Source organism: Rutilus rutilus (genome assembly GCF_951802725.1).
Source record: "Rutilus rutilus genome assembly, chromosome: 3".
Taxonomy (NCBI): domain Eukaryota; kingdom Metazoa; phylum Chordata; class Actinopteri; order Cypriniformes; family Leuciscidae; genus Rutilus; species Rutilus rutilus.
The window spans coordinates 56,587,986-56,603,866 of NC_140211.1; the positions used below are offsets into that span (position 1 = coordinate 56,587,986).

At 34.8% G+C, this 15,881-nt stretch overlaps 1 protein-coding gene across 8 annotated transcripts in view; it reads left to right on the forward strand.

The window, feature by feature from the left end:
- The window catches only part of myo9aa (myosin IXAa), a 205,631-nt gene that overhangs the window by 121,156 nt on the left and 68,594 nt on the right, over window positions 1–15,881 (forward strand). For 5 of the 8 annotated variants that reach the window (XM_084405054.1, XM_084405056.1, XM_084405058.1 and 2 more), the window contains exons 6-10: window positions 1,425–1,478; window positions 6,055–6,155; window positions 7,843–7,969; window positions 11,022–11,111; window positions 13,639–13,755. In XM_084405054.1, the coding sequence (XP_084261180.1) occupies window positions 1,425–1,478; window positions 6,055–6,155; window positions 7,843–7,969; window positions 11,022–11,111; window positions 13,639–13,755 (489 nt within the window). The remainder of the gene's footprint in view (window positions 1–1,424; window positions 1,479–6,054; window positions 6,156–7,842; window positions 7,970–11,021; window positions 11,112–13,638; window positions 13,756–15,881) is intronic. The other 3 variants (XM_084405055.1, XM_084405059.1, XM_084405057.1) reach the window with 2 other exon arrangements.

A 15,881-nucleotide genomic window follows, 5' to 3' on the forward strand; every position in this document is an offset into this window, starting at 1 on the left:
TCCTTAGAACTATATGCAAAACTCAAAAGCTCCAGTGAACTGAGAAACTTAATAAGGAAGAAACTTTAGACGTGTGAATTCTTGCCATTTTTTTTTTCCAAGTACCATTATAGTGGCTCTTTCTTAACTTCCGTCTCTAATGTCTTAAGGCCTCAAAAAATGTGGAGAATTCACATAGGAAAAAAAAACATCCACAGAAATCTATGCCAGGTTTTGACTTCTAGATTCAATCTAGCCAATTATGTTGCTTTGCTAACGGGCAAACCGGTTTTGAAAACTGGTTATGCAAGAGCAAATACTAAATGTGATTAGATTCCCAGTAACGCTTAACAAATAAGGTTCAGCGTTATTAATGCATTAGATATTATGAACTAACAGTTTTACAGCATTTATTTAATTTAATTTATAAATATAAATTATTTGAACTGCATATGAGATTATATATAAAAATAAACAGTAACTAAGATTCATACATGTTTAATGTTAGCCATTAAATTAACTAATGTTAACATATTCAATCTGATTGTAAAGTTAACCAGATTCTTCATGAATTAAATAATTCTTTAGTTTTATAAATCGGCATGAATGTAAATAATTTCTCCATCTGTATGAAAATGAATCTAATCTTCATATAAATTGTTTCTTCACCTCAGTGTGTGCCATCTTTTGTCATAATCCATCTGTTGTACATGTCATTTTATATCTTTGTCTTGTCAGATTGGAATACTAGCATATTGCTTACTTGATACTGTTCAGTATTTAATAAAACGGTAACACTTTAGTGTTAATCTCACTATTAACTTATTATCATGTATATTACTAGCATATTGGCTGTTTATTAGTACTTATAAAGCACATATTAATACCATATTCTACATCCCTTAATCCTAAACTTAACAACTACCTTACTAACTATTAATAAGCAGTAGTTAGGAGTTTATTGAGGGTGTTAATAGATAGTTAATAGTGAGAATTGGACCCTAAACTGAAGTGTGAACAATACAGCTAATTTTATTTAATAGTAGACTGTGTGAAACACTTTGTAGATAAACATTTCAAACCAAAGCATTGAGTTAAAAATGCATCAGTGAGGTCATGTGACCGCTATCATCTCTAAATAACAAAGTTTTGCAAAACTGTTAAGTCCAGTCACATAATAAGTTAGGAAAGTCCATTGCATTGTGGGATATCTCACAGTGTACCAAATGTAGTCGTCATCTTGGGTATCACATGTCATATGCGCATATTGAAAAAGTAGTATGAGTAGTATGACAGTATTCCAGTCTGAACATAGCCTTTTGTCTTTCTTAACTATAGCATGTGTCTATATACCCATAATGCTTTTGTTCTCCCACTTAAAATCAGCATGTGTTTAGCAGGCATTGTGTGGAATGTCGCTCTAATCCCATCTACCTTACTTCCAGATGACAAAGAAACCTCAAAGGCTGCACTGGGACAATTACTATGAGAACGAACCGGTCAGTATTGAAATAGTGTGTCGTTGCTGTACAGAGACGAGTCCCTGGCTCCACAAATCACTTTCCATAGCTTTCCCTTCACACAACACACCACTCCCATCCTCGGTCTGTGTGTGTCTGTGTGTGTGTGTGTGTGTGTGTGTGTGTGAGGCTCGGGATGTAATTAGTGTGCTCACTGCATCTCTCTGGCTTTCTCTTAGGCTGGACATTTTGTTTGGTCATTGTGTTTTTGAGGTGTTCCCTGGTCTGGCGTCATGCAATTCTTCTGCTTCTATAAATAGTCTGAACTCTGGGCAACTCGGTCAGATCTCCATTGGCAAGTAAACACTACAGTCGATTGGATAAGAGTGATAAGCAACAGTACAAACACGGTTTATTTGCATTGGGAGGGAGTTACAAATGTAAACTTGAGATCGTAGGCCTGCGATGATAAAGAGAACGGATTCAAGGCTTTAAATACTAGTGTTGTTTTGACATTTCGTTTAATTTCTACCAAATTCCAGTGTACCAATTTTTGGTACCATTGCAAGAAGGTTTGGAAAATGAGCACATTAAAACGGCATGTGGCTATCAAAACAATTCCACGTGGTAAATTGCTTTAAAAAGGTATAAAATGAAGAACAATTAAACAAATCACATTAGTGGCAGGTATATTAGTCTGCATTTACACTCCAAAACTTAATGCGCAGATCTATAATTCACAGATGTCAAATGCGTGTTTGTCATACAGCATCGCAATATCGACTTGGTACAGAAGCACTGGTACTTTTTACAACACTATTTATTTTACAGTGTCCTTGTTACATATGTTACTCGTACTTACCATAGTAATAACAGTAAATTATGCATAATTACATGCAACTAACCCTCAACCAAATCCTTATCCTACCCTAACCCTATAGTAAGTACATGTAGTTATAATGGTATACATAATAATAATAATAATAATAGTACATAATAATCTAGTAATTATGCCTTGCATTTGAAGCCTGTGGGGCGAGTGCACAACACTTAGAAAGATGATTATAACTAAACACGTTTTCATTTCCTCCTTAAATAAGAATATCTCTGATGTAACTTTTCATAAAGCACCGTTTACAACTCTACTATACCTTTAACCCGACCTTTATAGTGGTTCTACCGTGAATGGGCAGATTAGGCAACTTAACTAATCAAAAACCAAATATTTTTATAGTGAAGATTTTATGTCAAAGGTCTAAATTATAAGCTTTACTTTCTTTTTAACCCCATAGACTTCCTTCGAACCATCAAGTGCATTAATACACACATGTTTTTCCTTTTGTTTTGACAAACTTGAGGGATGTATTAACTTTCTCTATAGTAAATGACAGCATCTGGGGATAAAAAAAACCTTTAAATGAACCGTATTAATAATGTCCTGCGTCCCCATGCATTTCTGACATTTGATGCCCTGACTGTAGACTTCTGATGGAGATCTGATCATGATTAATGCTGTGAACAGTATTTTTCATGCCATTGGAAAAAAGATTGAGCATAATTTTCCAGCGGTCTGAGATCAACTTTAACACTCGACGAGGAAACAACACACACAAATCAATGACCAAATCAACATGCTGGTGTGTTTGCTGTTTTTGGTGTGGTGGATGTATTTCCCTGATTGTTTCTGCGGTGTCTTCATGCTCTCTATCAAGGGTCTCAAACTGTTGCTCCCTGGATATGGCCTCTAAAAGCACAACAACACTACACTGAAAAAAAGACAATAAGTTAAATTTACTTAAAAAATATTTGTGCCAAAGAAAAATTAAGTAAATTTCACATATTAAGGAATTAAGTAAACTCTACTCAACTAAGTTAAGTGAAAGTAACAAAGAAAATAAGTAATTTTACCTTGGCTAGTAAAAGGTTGAGTAATATTTATTTATTTGAAGTTTCCTTTGCAATACATTTCACTTAAACAATATAATATTGCATTAAGCCATACTTTTAAAGTATACGCTTTACTTAAAAATACCTAAGTATTTAATACAATAGATATTGTGTAAGACAGCATATCTACATATCAGACGTTAAGCGTCACGTGAACGCAGAGACATCGATACTTGGTAGACAATACACAATGACGGTAACGTTTGATTGGATTGTGTCATTTTGTGTAGAAAATGAACTCCAAACGGCACAAAATGGCACGTTACTAATCCTAACAACAAAGGCAGTGATAAAACAGTGTAAATACAGCTGGAAAACAGTGAAAAATCTGGCCCAGTGCATGATGGGAACACCAGTATCAGAGAAGTTGAGTAATTTTACTTAATTTTATAACGTTGATATTTACACTTTCATTTCTACACGCTTGAATTGAGAACTAATATAAAATTTACTTCGTTTTTTTTTTTTTTTTATTCTTGCCTAAAATGAACTTTTTCATGTAAATGACATTATTTTTTCTGTAGTATTTACTTCACCACAAAATCCTTTTTATCAGTGTAGATGGCTCCTGTTATAATAAACGCAGTTGTGTTCTTCAAGTGTGAACATGCACCCTTGAACACACATTGGTTGTAATGTGTATCTGGCTCGTGGCCCCTGGGTAATTAGAGTTTGAGACCCCTGCTTTTCATGCTGGTTTTGGACTTCTTGTGCCGTCTTTCAATTCACAATGCACGTTACTACGAGTGGCTGTTCAAATAAACAGCAATCAGAAGGTAAGTGTATCATAATGTGTTACAAGACAAGAACAAGAAACTACATGCAAAACTATTTAGCCAATTTGCGTCAAACCCACATCATGTGTCATTTCGCTTCTGTATCGGTTGAGAAGTCTTACAACATTTAACATGAGAAAAAACATTCCCTACCCTTGCAAATGTGAACGAGAGCATAATATAATCTGTTTCGGTTGAGAAGTCTTACAACATTTAACATGAGAAAAAGCCTTTTTTACCCTGCAAATGTGAATGAGAGAAAACAAATAGGCAGGATTTGGTTTAAACCGTAAAGCTTACAGAGTTTCAGCAGTGTTTGCCTTTCCAGTGCTCTGGTATGCTATAATTTTGGCATCAGTAATGAAGCGAGCGATGAAGGAGACACCGTCTCATTAAGTGTGTGTAAGTTGGACTGTGTTGTTGTTGAGCATGAAGCGGTTTCTCCGCCAGCTGGAGACGAGCATGTGGAGGACAGAAGTCTCCTTCGCAACACGAGGGATGCAGCGATATAAAAATCACAGCTGATATTATGAATCAATATGGTAACACTTTAGATTAGGGAACACATTTTTTAGTTGCTTATTAGGACATTGGCTGTTTATTAGTGCTTATAAAGATATGAATGCGTTATTCTGCATGACCATATTCTACATCCCTTAATCCTGAACTTAACAACTACCTTACTAACTATTAATAAGCAGTAATTATGAGTTTATTGAGGGAAAACTCCTAGTTAATAGTGAATATGTGTTCTCTAATCTAAAGTGTTTCCATCAATACTGAAATTCTCCAATCTACTACACTTTTAAAACAAATTTGCTAATTAAATTACGTTTTAGTACTTTTCTGTTTTGGCTGACACAGAGTAATATACATTTTTTTTATAATAATATTTATTTTAATTGCTGATAATCAGTATGATGGTATTATAAAGCTATGCTGTTCTGCCTATAATGAACAGCAGGCCTCAAAACATCATAATGCACAGTATATATTTAAGTAATGTGAAAAAAACAGTGTGACCTGTGTAGATATGACTGATAAATGATATGATGGCTGATATTATAAATATAATGTAAGTGAATGAATGCATAAACAGTTGGCTTTTTTTAAATGCATTCAAGCTCAAATCTAGAATTGTCCAGCTAAAATGTAAAATCTGTGATTTTAAGTAAGATCAGACATGAATAAAAAATGTATATGGGTCATCAACATTATTTTCTTTACTCTATTGAGAAACACGGATATTGCAGATGGAAATCATCTTTTGGACCGTTATCTGTCATTTTTGTAAACAAGTTCAAACAAGTTCTTCACTGAAAACTCAATGACCGTTCTCATGTTCAGGTCCGTCTCAGGGAATAAATCTGGTCATAAATTGCTACTTTTCTTCTTGCCATTACTGGTGTGCCAGATTTCCAGTGTGTGTGTGTGTGTAAAAGGCAAATCACTCTGGATTTTCCACTGCATGCGCAGAACATGCATATGCTAACATTCACCAGCGCCCTCATTTTCAACCAGAAAAATGTGGCCGCTCTTGCGTTTTTGACCAAACTTCATAATGACATGGTGCTTTAAGTCAATCAACCAAACCCTGACAGTTTCTCTCCGGAGCGCTGGCAGCACACAAACCCCCAAAAAGCAGCTCTACTGTCCATATGATATTCGTGTTTGAATGCATTTGTGTTTGAATGCAACATGTTATTAGCTTATTATGCGTTGACGTGCTGTAGCATTTAGGAAACATCAATAGCGCATCGGGTTTTTGAACAGAGTAATTAAATAAAATGATTGCATAGCAAACCACCCATGAACAAACCTCAGACTGTGGTGTGCAATGGTGTTTGATTGTTTGAAGTGCTGGTAACCTTTGTTTTTCTCGTTGACACCAGCAGGATTGCTTCACAGTTGAAGGGGAGGATCTTAAGCACGACTTTGAGCGCTTACAGCTGGCTATGGAGATGGTGGGATTCCTTCCCGTCACACGTAAACAGTGAGTTTGTCCAAAACTCTAGTCAACTAACACAAACTTTGCATGCAATTTTTTTTTTTATGTCTTCATTAGTTATGAGCATGCATTAAATATTTATTCACTTAAGCGAGTAGTTTAAACAAAAAATGCAATTTTGTCCTTGTATTGTTGAATATCTTGGCCTTTTTCAAATCTTTGACATCTCACACAAACTCAAGAATGTGCATGAAGGACAGCTGGGGTAGAAGTAGTTTTAAACACAATGGTTAACATACTGTAGATTTTCAGTAAATAACTTAAAGTTCAGGCTGTTCATCTCAAACAATATCATATGCTGTAGTCTTAGAGGAATTGGTTATATGGTTATAAAGAAGTTATATTGGACTACTTTTGATATTTTTATGATGCTTTTTTTGTTTTTAAAGCTTGAAAGCTTTAGTCTCCATTCATTGTGGGGAAATGACTGACCAGTACAATACATCAACATTAAATGTGTGTGTGTATATATTGTATTTCATGGAAAAAAAGAAAATCACAGATTTAGAATAGCATATCAGTTGTGTAAATGATGACAGTTTTCATTTTTGGCCTCTTCGAAAAATTCAGAATGGGATGACACTTGGTGACTTTTGTCACATTAGATATGTGAACACCAAAAAACAATCATGGACATGATTTGGAAATAATAAAGGGTAAAAAATAAAATAAAATAAAAATCACACTTGGTTCCTTCACGGTCAAAAATGACCAAAATAGAAATTAAAGGGAAATACGAAAACTCAGAGAATATTTTGGTGGTACAAACTACAAATCAGCCACTGTGCAGCAATGAAGAATTATCGCTATCCATTCCTTGTTTTGTTAGATTTTTTTAACAAAAATACTTTCCATGTGTTCCCTTTCTTACAAAACTGTAATGTTTGATTGTAATCATAATGCAAAAACTGATACTTATCTAATAAAAATATATAAGCCTTGAGAAAAAGTAATCTTTTAGAATGTCTGTATATATAAATAAATATATAAATGCAAAAACTAATAAAATTAAGAAATGATGTCTAAAAAAACAGGAATCCAGAAGCCTCTCTATATAAATATATATATTGGGAGCTATACATGTGGTTACACGACATTACACAAGTTTTTATTTTATTCCGGATGGCAAATAAATAAATATAAAAAATAAATGTATATAGTAATTATAATAGCTCATAAAAAATTTATAAATGTTGCATAGTATCATAAAATCCCCTCAAAATTCTAAATTCTAATAAAAAAATATTATTAAACAAAAATATATTACATTGATTTTCCTGAAAAAAAAATGAAAAAAAGTTGTATTTCAAGGCTTCTGTCAAGAGGTCCAGAGGGTTAAAATAGTGGATTTCAAACTTCATTGCCGACAACAATATTCACAGTTTTTTTAAATATTTTCAAGCTTAGCATAACTAGAAATATGTATTCATTATAAAAATAACCAAATAATGCTTATTTTCATGTTTGTTTTTGTCTTATTTTAAATAATTTAAGTTATTTTGAGGCACCCTTCGAAGTTTAAGTACCACAGGTTTAAAAATAATTTGTCTATTTTGACTATTTATGCGGGGAAAAAAAGAAAAATATGAAAAAGGTATGAACATGATATTTGTCAACTACCCATTTTGTATCTCTCACTCTCACTCACGTCTGATGTTTTTTTCCCTTGCAGGATTTTCTCTCTGCTGTCAGCGATCCTTCATTTAGGGAACATCCGATACAAGAAGAAGATATACCGGGATGACTCCATTGACATCTGCAATCCTGAAGTTCTGCCTGTAGTTTCTGAGCTGCTGGAGGTACAGGATCAGTCTTTCACATTACAAAACACTGCATGCTTTTTCATTTGCTTTACTTTATGACCCTTCACTGCTTTTAAAAGTCTTGGGAATTAGAAGGGGAACATTAGGCCACCCTCCAACAATTATTACCATTAAAACACTAGGAGAGTGAATAAGACCATCGAGAAGCAGCAGAACGTGTGAACAAACTTATTATGTGAGAGAGAGAGAGAGAGAGAGAGAGAGAGAGAGAGAGAGAGAGAGAGAGAGAGAGACAATTTAAACAAAGAATTATTATTTACAATCAAAACAAAAGAAATTGCAGAAAACCAGCAAATTATGTTATAACAGACCTAGGGAGGAAAAAGGGAAAATTGGACCGTGCCAACACAAAGAAAAGAATAAAACTAAAGATTCTTTCTAACCCATTTCCCCTAACCTATCTAATACAAAAGAAAAATGTAGAAAGAAAAGTCTTCAACGTCCAAGCCGTCATATACTTCCCTACTCTACCTATCAAAACAAGTCATTCTGAACCTGCACGTCCCTCTTTATGGAAGGCAAAAGGAGAAGCACCATACAGCATTTACTACTATTCATCCTGAAGACACACAAATAGCTTTGTTTGATGAATATATAATATATAATAATTTGGGTAAATGTGTAAGCTAGATTTATGCCTATTTTTTCACGTCTTCATGGACACCACAATGATTTCCCTCATGTGGTAATATTTTCCTTGTAATTATGTATGCTTTGCAAAAATGGGAACTGCTGCATCTGTGTGTAGATGAGAGAAGCAAAGTGTATGTGCGTTGTGCACACGCTACATTATGGCCAAGCATGCGCCCTTAAAATAGCATTTGAACGACTAGATCTGAACGACTTTAGACTAGGTTTTTCCTGGTCTGTGGCGGAATTGTTTTCTGAAACTGCAAAATAGCACCAGGGAACGTTTGCGCTGGAACACGCCTCCTCTTTTCGCTGAACCGCCTCCGGGAGCGCAAGTTCATTCCCTAATTTACCAGCGTGCATCTGTGGAGGGAAAAGTCAGCTGTGCACGGGTGCAAAATAGGAATGATACATGCGTCGGTGTACAAAGTTAATTGCGCTGGGTGCAAGATAGGGCCCATTATGTTTATTATTAAGCTATTATAGCTATTTCGTATAGTTGAACCAAAGCTGCATCTGAAATATAGGCACTACATTTAATGAAGAACTTACTTTTTTAATGGTCGCGACGCATGTTCTATATAGTATGAAGGAAATATGGGCGTACTACAAGTTTCGTCGCTTCACTGATATTCACAGGTCCTCTCCTAAAGCCTCATGGGATAGTAAAGTGTCCATTGGATGCACAATTCATAATATCGTGGGGGAAGTAGTATCCCATCTGTTCACGCAGTTTTCCACTGACTGTATAGTAGGCATATAATTTGGACACAGGGTTAGACTGTTTTTGTAAAATTTACTCTTATGAGATTTTCATTGAATTGTGAATATTTGGAATTCAAGTGATATTTTTTTATTATTTTTTTTTTTACTTTTATTTTAAATTATTTTGATTTACAAGATTAACAATGAAAGTAAAAACAATATTAACAGAAGGGAGTAAAATAAATTTTGCATATATACATATCAAATATATGCTAAATCACATGTACGCCGCTGAATGCTTGTAAATGCATATCAGCGCATATTCTTAAATATCAATGAACATGTACATACATACCTATAAATATATGTACTGACCCCCCAATTAAAACAGAACAACAAAGCCAAACAGGTGAGGTTAACCATTCCTATGGAATTCAAGTGATTTAAGTTCTTAAATCCTAGAGATTTGAACAAGTGTCTGGGGAAAAGACGAAGGCTGGGTTCCTTTTGCACAGGATTTGGTCATTAAACTACTCAAGGAAGTAGAAGGAGTTCCTGAATGAAGGCATGAAGCCGGTACTGTGGGCCAACAGGATATAGGATGTGATTCCAGAGCCTTTGAACTCGACACATATATATATATAATGTATGCAGTGCACACACACCTCTCTATACCAGGACCTCTTGTGGCCCAATAGTGTGATCAAAGCACATCTGGCCTTTATCTTTAGACACACACCTTCATGAGTAACTCTGAAGGAAAGAGAGAATGAACACACAAGTGATTTTACAATCTCACTCAGACTGCAGGGAAAGGTGTGTGTGTGTGTGTGTGTGTGTGTGTGTGTGTGTGTGTGTGTGTGTGTGTGTGTGTGTGTGTGTGTGTGTGTGTGTGTGTGTGTGTGTGTGTAGGCTTGCACCTCGAAATCATTATAATATATTCAGATGAGGCCAGTCCAAATCTTTGAGCCCTTACACATCTGTTCACGATTACAGTTGAATGACTCAACGAGTTTATATAATCACTATATTAGATGTAGACATCTTTCCCAGCGTGCATAAACCAGCCGCATATTTTTCCCAGTTCACCGCTGGGTTCATGTCGGCCCTTTAATATGTGAATGAGCGAGTGTTGGCCTGTGTTGAGGTCTCTTGACTGTCCATGGCATTGTGTGTGCAGACTTTGATTCGTAACAGTTGTTATATGCGAAGTTTATGGTTTATTTCCTGAGATTCTAACCATTTGAGTCATTATTATTATAGTGAGTATAGCTGTATTGTTTTTATTTTCTATATTATCAATGTTACAGTATAGAGGTGGAGGCCGTGCTACAGTCTAAAGAAACCTCAAAAGCCAATATTACTGAGTGCTACCGGATGTTTAAAGGACAACTCAACATTGCAGGCCCCAAAGTCAACAATTGAAAAGAAATCTTTCTCACGGCCATTAGTGCTGCTTGGTGCTTGTAATGTTTTGCTCCTTGTCCATCTATGAAACTAAACACTGGCTTTGTATTAAAGCTGTAGTTTGTGACTCATGTGTTTTATTGCTGATGGAAGTCGAGATTTGGGATACAGTTCGAATGAATGCATCCAAATCTTTTGACCTGACCCTTAAATCATTCACCAAAAAGTTAGATATCTATTTGTGCCTAAAGAGTTAAAATGAGAAACTTGTCTTGCATCATGACAGGTCAAGGAGGAAATGCTCTTTGAGGCTCTGACGACACGGAAGACGGTGACCGTGGGCGAGAAGCTGATCGTCCCATACAAACTGGCTGAGGTAAGCAACAAACAGGTTTGCCTTTTAACATTTTCCTTTAAAAACATTAAACAGTTCGCCAGAATAAAAGCTAAATATTGGGTCACATTATTCGGAATATCGACAGCAATTGATCATTTATTTATCTTCATCTGCTCATGTTCAAAGTCATTTTGGATGATATTTTGACTGGCCGTTGTTAAAAGTCAGGCAATTGAAGAAATGTTTTGTTGAAGAGTCTTTTTGTTAAATGGGTGGTATAATGCCCTTTTCACAAGATGTAAAATAAATCTCTGATCTCCCCAGAGTGTGTATGAGAAGTTTTAGCTCAAAATACCCCACAGATATTTTTATATAGCATGTTAAAGTTGTCACTTTTTTTAGGGTGAGCAAAAACGCATTGTTTTTGTGTCTGACCCTTTAAATACAAATGAGCTGCTGCTCCCGGCACAGAGGGCGGAGCTTCAACAGCTTGTGTCCTTTTACCTCACACACACACGCACTGAAAATTTCAAACAAATTTAGCCTTTTATGTTCAAACGGAATCAGACAATGATGGAGAGACTCAAGAAGTGACAACATGTAGACAACATTTCTGAATGATTAGTTGATGAATTTATGTAGCTTATGTGTAGTTATCTTCTAGTCATTGATTAGCATATTCTGTCTTGATAATCTATAAATCGTGTTCCTGGGGGCGGGGTTTATGTAAATTTTAGGGTTGGTGATGTCACTAACCCTGGAGGAATGTCGTGTAGTCCCGACCAGCCGTTTGCTGTAGTCCTTAAAAAGCACTTTATTTACATTTACATTTACGCATTTGGCAGACGCTTTTATCCAAAGTGACTTACATTGCATTTCAAGGTGCACATTTGCATTCTTATCAGTTCTTGCTTTCCCTGGGAATCGAAACCATGACCTTGGCGTTGCAAGCGCCAACGCTCTACTGTTTGAGCTACAGGAGCTAAAGCTTTTAAACATCTTTAAAAGCAAATATCTCCCTTTGCTTTGAACTTTGTGCGTCATAACTTTGCAGATTTTGTTTATGCTCAAACAGCAACATTACACACTAACTAAAGTTAGAAAAGTGAAATCATAATCAACCCCCCCTTTAATGTAATTATGGACAAATGTTACAAGAAACATTTATCAGATTAATCACATTGTTGGGTAACACTTTATTTCGATGGTTCACTTTAGACATGATTTTTATATACTTAACGTGAAATAAAATGTCTCATATCTTGAAATTAAATTTTGGTCATATCACCCAACCCTAGTTGCAAAGTTACTTATAGATAGTAGGATGTCTAAAGTGGGCCATCACTTAACATTTAAAAATGTGACATTTTTGATTTTCTTCATTTCGCCCCCTCAGTGAAGTAATGTGTTTCTCATGGGCTTCGTCATGCTCCATCATCATAATTAGAACCAGCCATGAGGTTTTCAGAGCTTTTTTCCAGCATTAGGACTCGGTTCTCCTGTCATCTTTAAATATTGAACTGACCAGCGGTTTTATTAAAATCAGAGGTTCACAAACAACTTAATAAATCTCTTGAACTGCATATGCTTACAGATTTAAACATTTAAAAGCCTAGCAAATACAGAGTTAAGTCATTTATATAACCACAAGTAACAGTTTTCTCCCCCTCCAACTAGGACTGGTCGATTATATTGTATATTCCAGATATATGTGCAATGACTTCGTTGTCGATATTAAATTAACCAACATTGTGAATATTAGGGATGCACGATATATCGGTATCGGCCGATATATGTTCATTTTTAATGTAATGGATATCGGCCTGATAAGAACATCTGGCCAATATATTAAAGCCGATAAATAATGGATTATTATTGAAGTGAGACACTTCAGATACGCACTGTTCACCATGGTCGCTTTGAATTGCTTGAATTATGATTGAAATCACTTCAAAAAAGGAAAATACAGTCAAGTCTGCAGCAAGTCTGTCGTATAAGCTACATAAAAGTATAATGAGAACATTATAATTGTGTGCTTGGGACATTTAATGGCGAAAATTATATACAAATTTGGATTAATATTTATCGGCCAATATATCGGTTATAAAGAATTATCGGTATAGGCCACATTTTCTATATCGGTGCATCCCTAGTGAATATTGTGATGATTATGGAATATTCAGTCTTATTTATTTGGCATTAAGTTCCTAAAAAATCATTAGACTAGGTTCACGATCCTCGTGATTTGAGAGGCACACAACATGCAACTATTTTGGATTTATCTGTACTAGTTTTGGATCAGTCTTGTGTTTAGCTGTAGCTCTGTTACAGAAGATTGAATTGTGAGCGTCTGTGCCATAATATTGAGCATTAAACAGCCTAATGTCATCATTTATTTGCTAAGACAAGTTACCATAAACAAACCCCATCTATCCAGAGGTTTATCCACTTTTAATAAATGAACATTTACAGCTCACAAATGTTGCTGAAGTATAATAGATTTAACAACGTAGGTTAAAAAAGTCTCGATAATTAAATCAAATGGACATTTCTCTCTCTCTTGCAGGCTGAAACGGTGCGGGACTCCATGGCCAAGTCTCTCTACAACGCTCTTTTCGACTGGATCGTGTTCAGGATCAATCATGCCCTGCTCAACCAAAGGGACTTGGAAGAGTCAGCCAAGGTAAAATCATTTTTTACTGATAAACCCCAAACGAATGAGAATGAGTGGAGCCCTAGTGAGTCACCTGACATAAATTACATTACACAGCAGGAATATGAGTTCATCTGACAGAGACGCACCCTGTTTTTCTGTGGCTCTCACTGCTTTAATCTCTAAATTATGGATGGAGACATTATGTAATGGGATATATTCAGGCACACTGACTGAGCCCCTGCTGTTAGCTATTCACTAGCAGATTTCTGCTGAACATTATGCTAGTCAAGCCTGAAATAAACTTTATATAAGTGTGTGAACATTCTCGCTAATAAGATCGCACTGTTGCATTCAAGGCTCAACACTTGTGTTTTTTAGGAGCACTTCTGCATGTTTATTTTAATGTGCCACAATAAAACATGCACAAGCAAGCATCAGTTATGACAGAATAGTGCGACTTTACCTTCTGATAAACCAAAATTAATATTTTTTTACTTAATTTAACAGCTCATGTTAACCTTCTGAACATTAACTCACAAAAACACAATGTTCAGTCTCTGAAGTGTAGTTGACAGTCGAACATGGCTTTCTGAAAATAACAATGTGTTTTGGGTCGGCCATGACACTATTATTTCATTTCAAAACAGGCAATCACTGCTAATACTAAGATTTAACTAAATACTATACTATCAATACTATAACTAATACTCAGTGAGTTAATTTGTTTAATAGTAGTAGTATTAGTATTAGTTCCATAGTAATACTATTGTACTGCAAAATAAAACCGTATTTTTTATATATATATATATCTATATATATATATATATATATATATATATATATATATATCTATATATAAATAAATAAATAAATAAATATATATATATATATATATATATATATATATATATATATATATATATATATATATATATTTATTTATATTTTACAAATAAGATTACATTACTAATATTTATGACTGTCTTCATTTCTTAATCGTTAAACCATAGAGCTTTTATTTTGGCGGGAAACCTTAAGCTTCTCATTTGTTGAAAATGAATTTAAAAATGATTCTCATTACAAGTTTGTTGGCACATGTTGCGTTTTCAAATGCACATTATAAGCAACACAACTCGCTGCACTTGCAGAGATGGAGTGTGTGTGAAGTATTTACAGCGAACCAAGATGCGTGTAAATGAACACCGTGCCGTGCTTCACTCTGAAACACACAGCACATCAGACTATGATTATAAGAGATGCACCGATATCTGTCGATTAGTTTGATTTTCTAAAGGAAAAAAAAATCTGTAAACTAAACAGGGAAACCCTCTCATTTGGTACATTACTATAATATTTGCAGTTGAATATGATAGTTTGGGCCTATCCTCTTTATTTTCAGGTATAATAAAAACACTAAAATAAAAGCTGAAATGTTTGTATACAGCTCAGTTGCACATAAGGTAGTTTCATAAACACTTGTCTTCATGACAAATTTATTCAAGCATACATTAATAATTAAAAGTAAATAAGCTCCTCTTTAAAGTGTTTATAGCTAACTGGGAACTGGAACTGGGAACATTTGATAACTTTCCTGAGATAAATGCAATGTTAAGTTGGATTTGCACAAGCTGTTTTATTGACCTCTTTCCACGGTTGAAACACTGATTAAGCAATTACATGAGTCATAATTAATTTAGGTATTTTGTGATGTATCTTTCAACATAACTTTTGTTGTTATTGCATGTTTTCTCATGCCACTACTTGTATTAAAGTGTGTTGGATATCAGATATATCCAAAGTTCGTTGGAGTTGCAGAAAACTTGATGGCGTGTCTGATTACTTTTATTTTAAGTTCAGGATGATTAAGTCTTGGGTAATTCACATGACATTAAGTTCATGGATTCACACGATGTAAATGGACAGGAGTTAATTAACGGATGAACAGGATGTACAAGATAGTCACTACAAACGATGCAATAAAGGAAATCAAACTCATATAATTCATCAATAAACATATCATATTTCCAGGGTAACAAATATATGTAAGAAAAAAAAAAGGTTAAAAAATAAAGAAAAGGGCCAAATTCACAACAAAGTGGAAGAAAAGAGTCACTGAGGCATTATAGCGATCTGTTATGTCACATTTAAGTGCG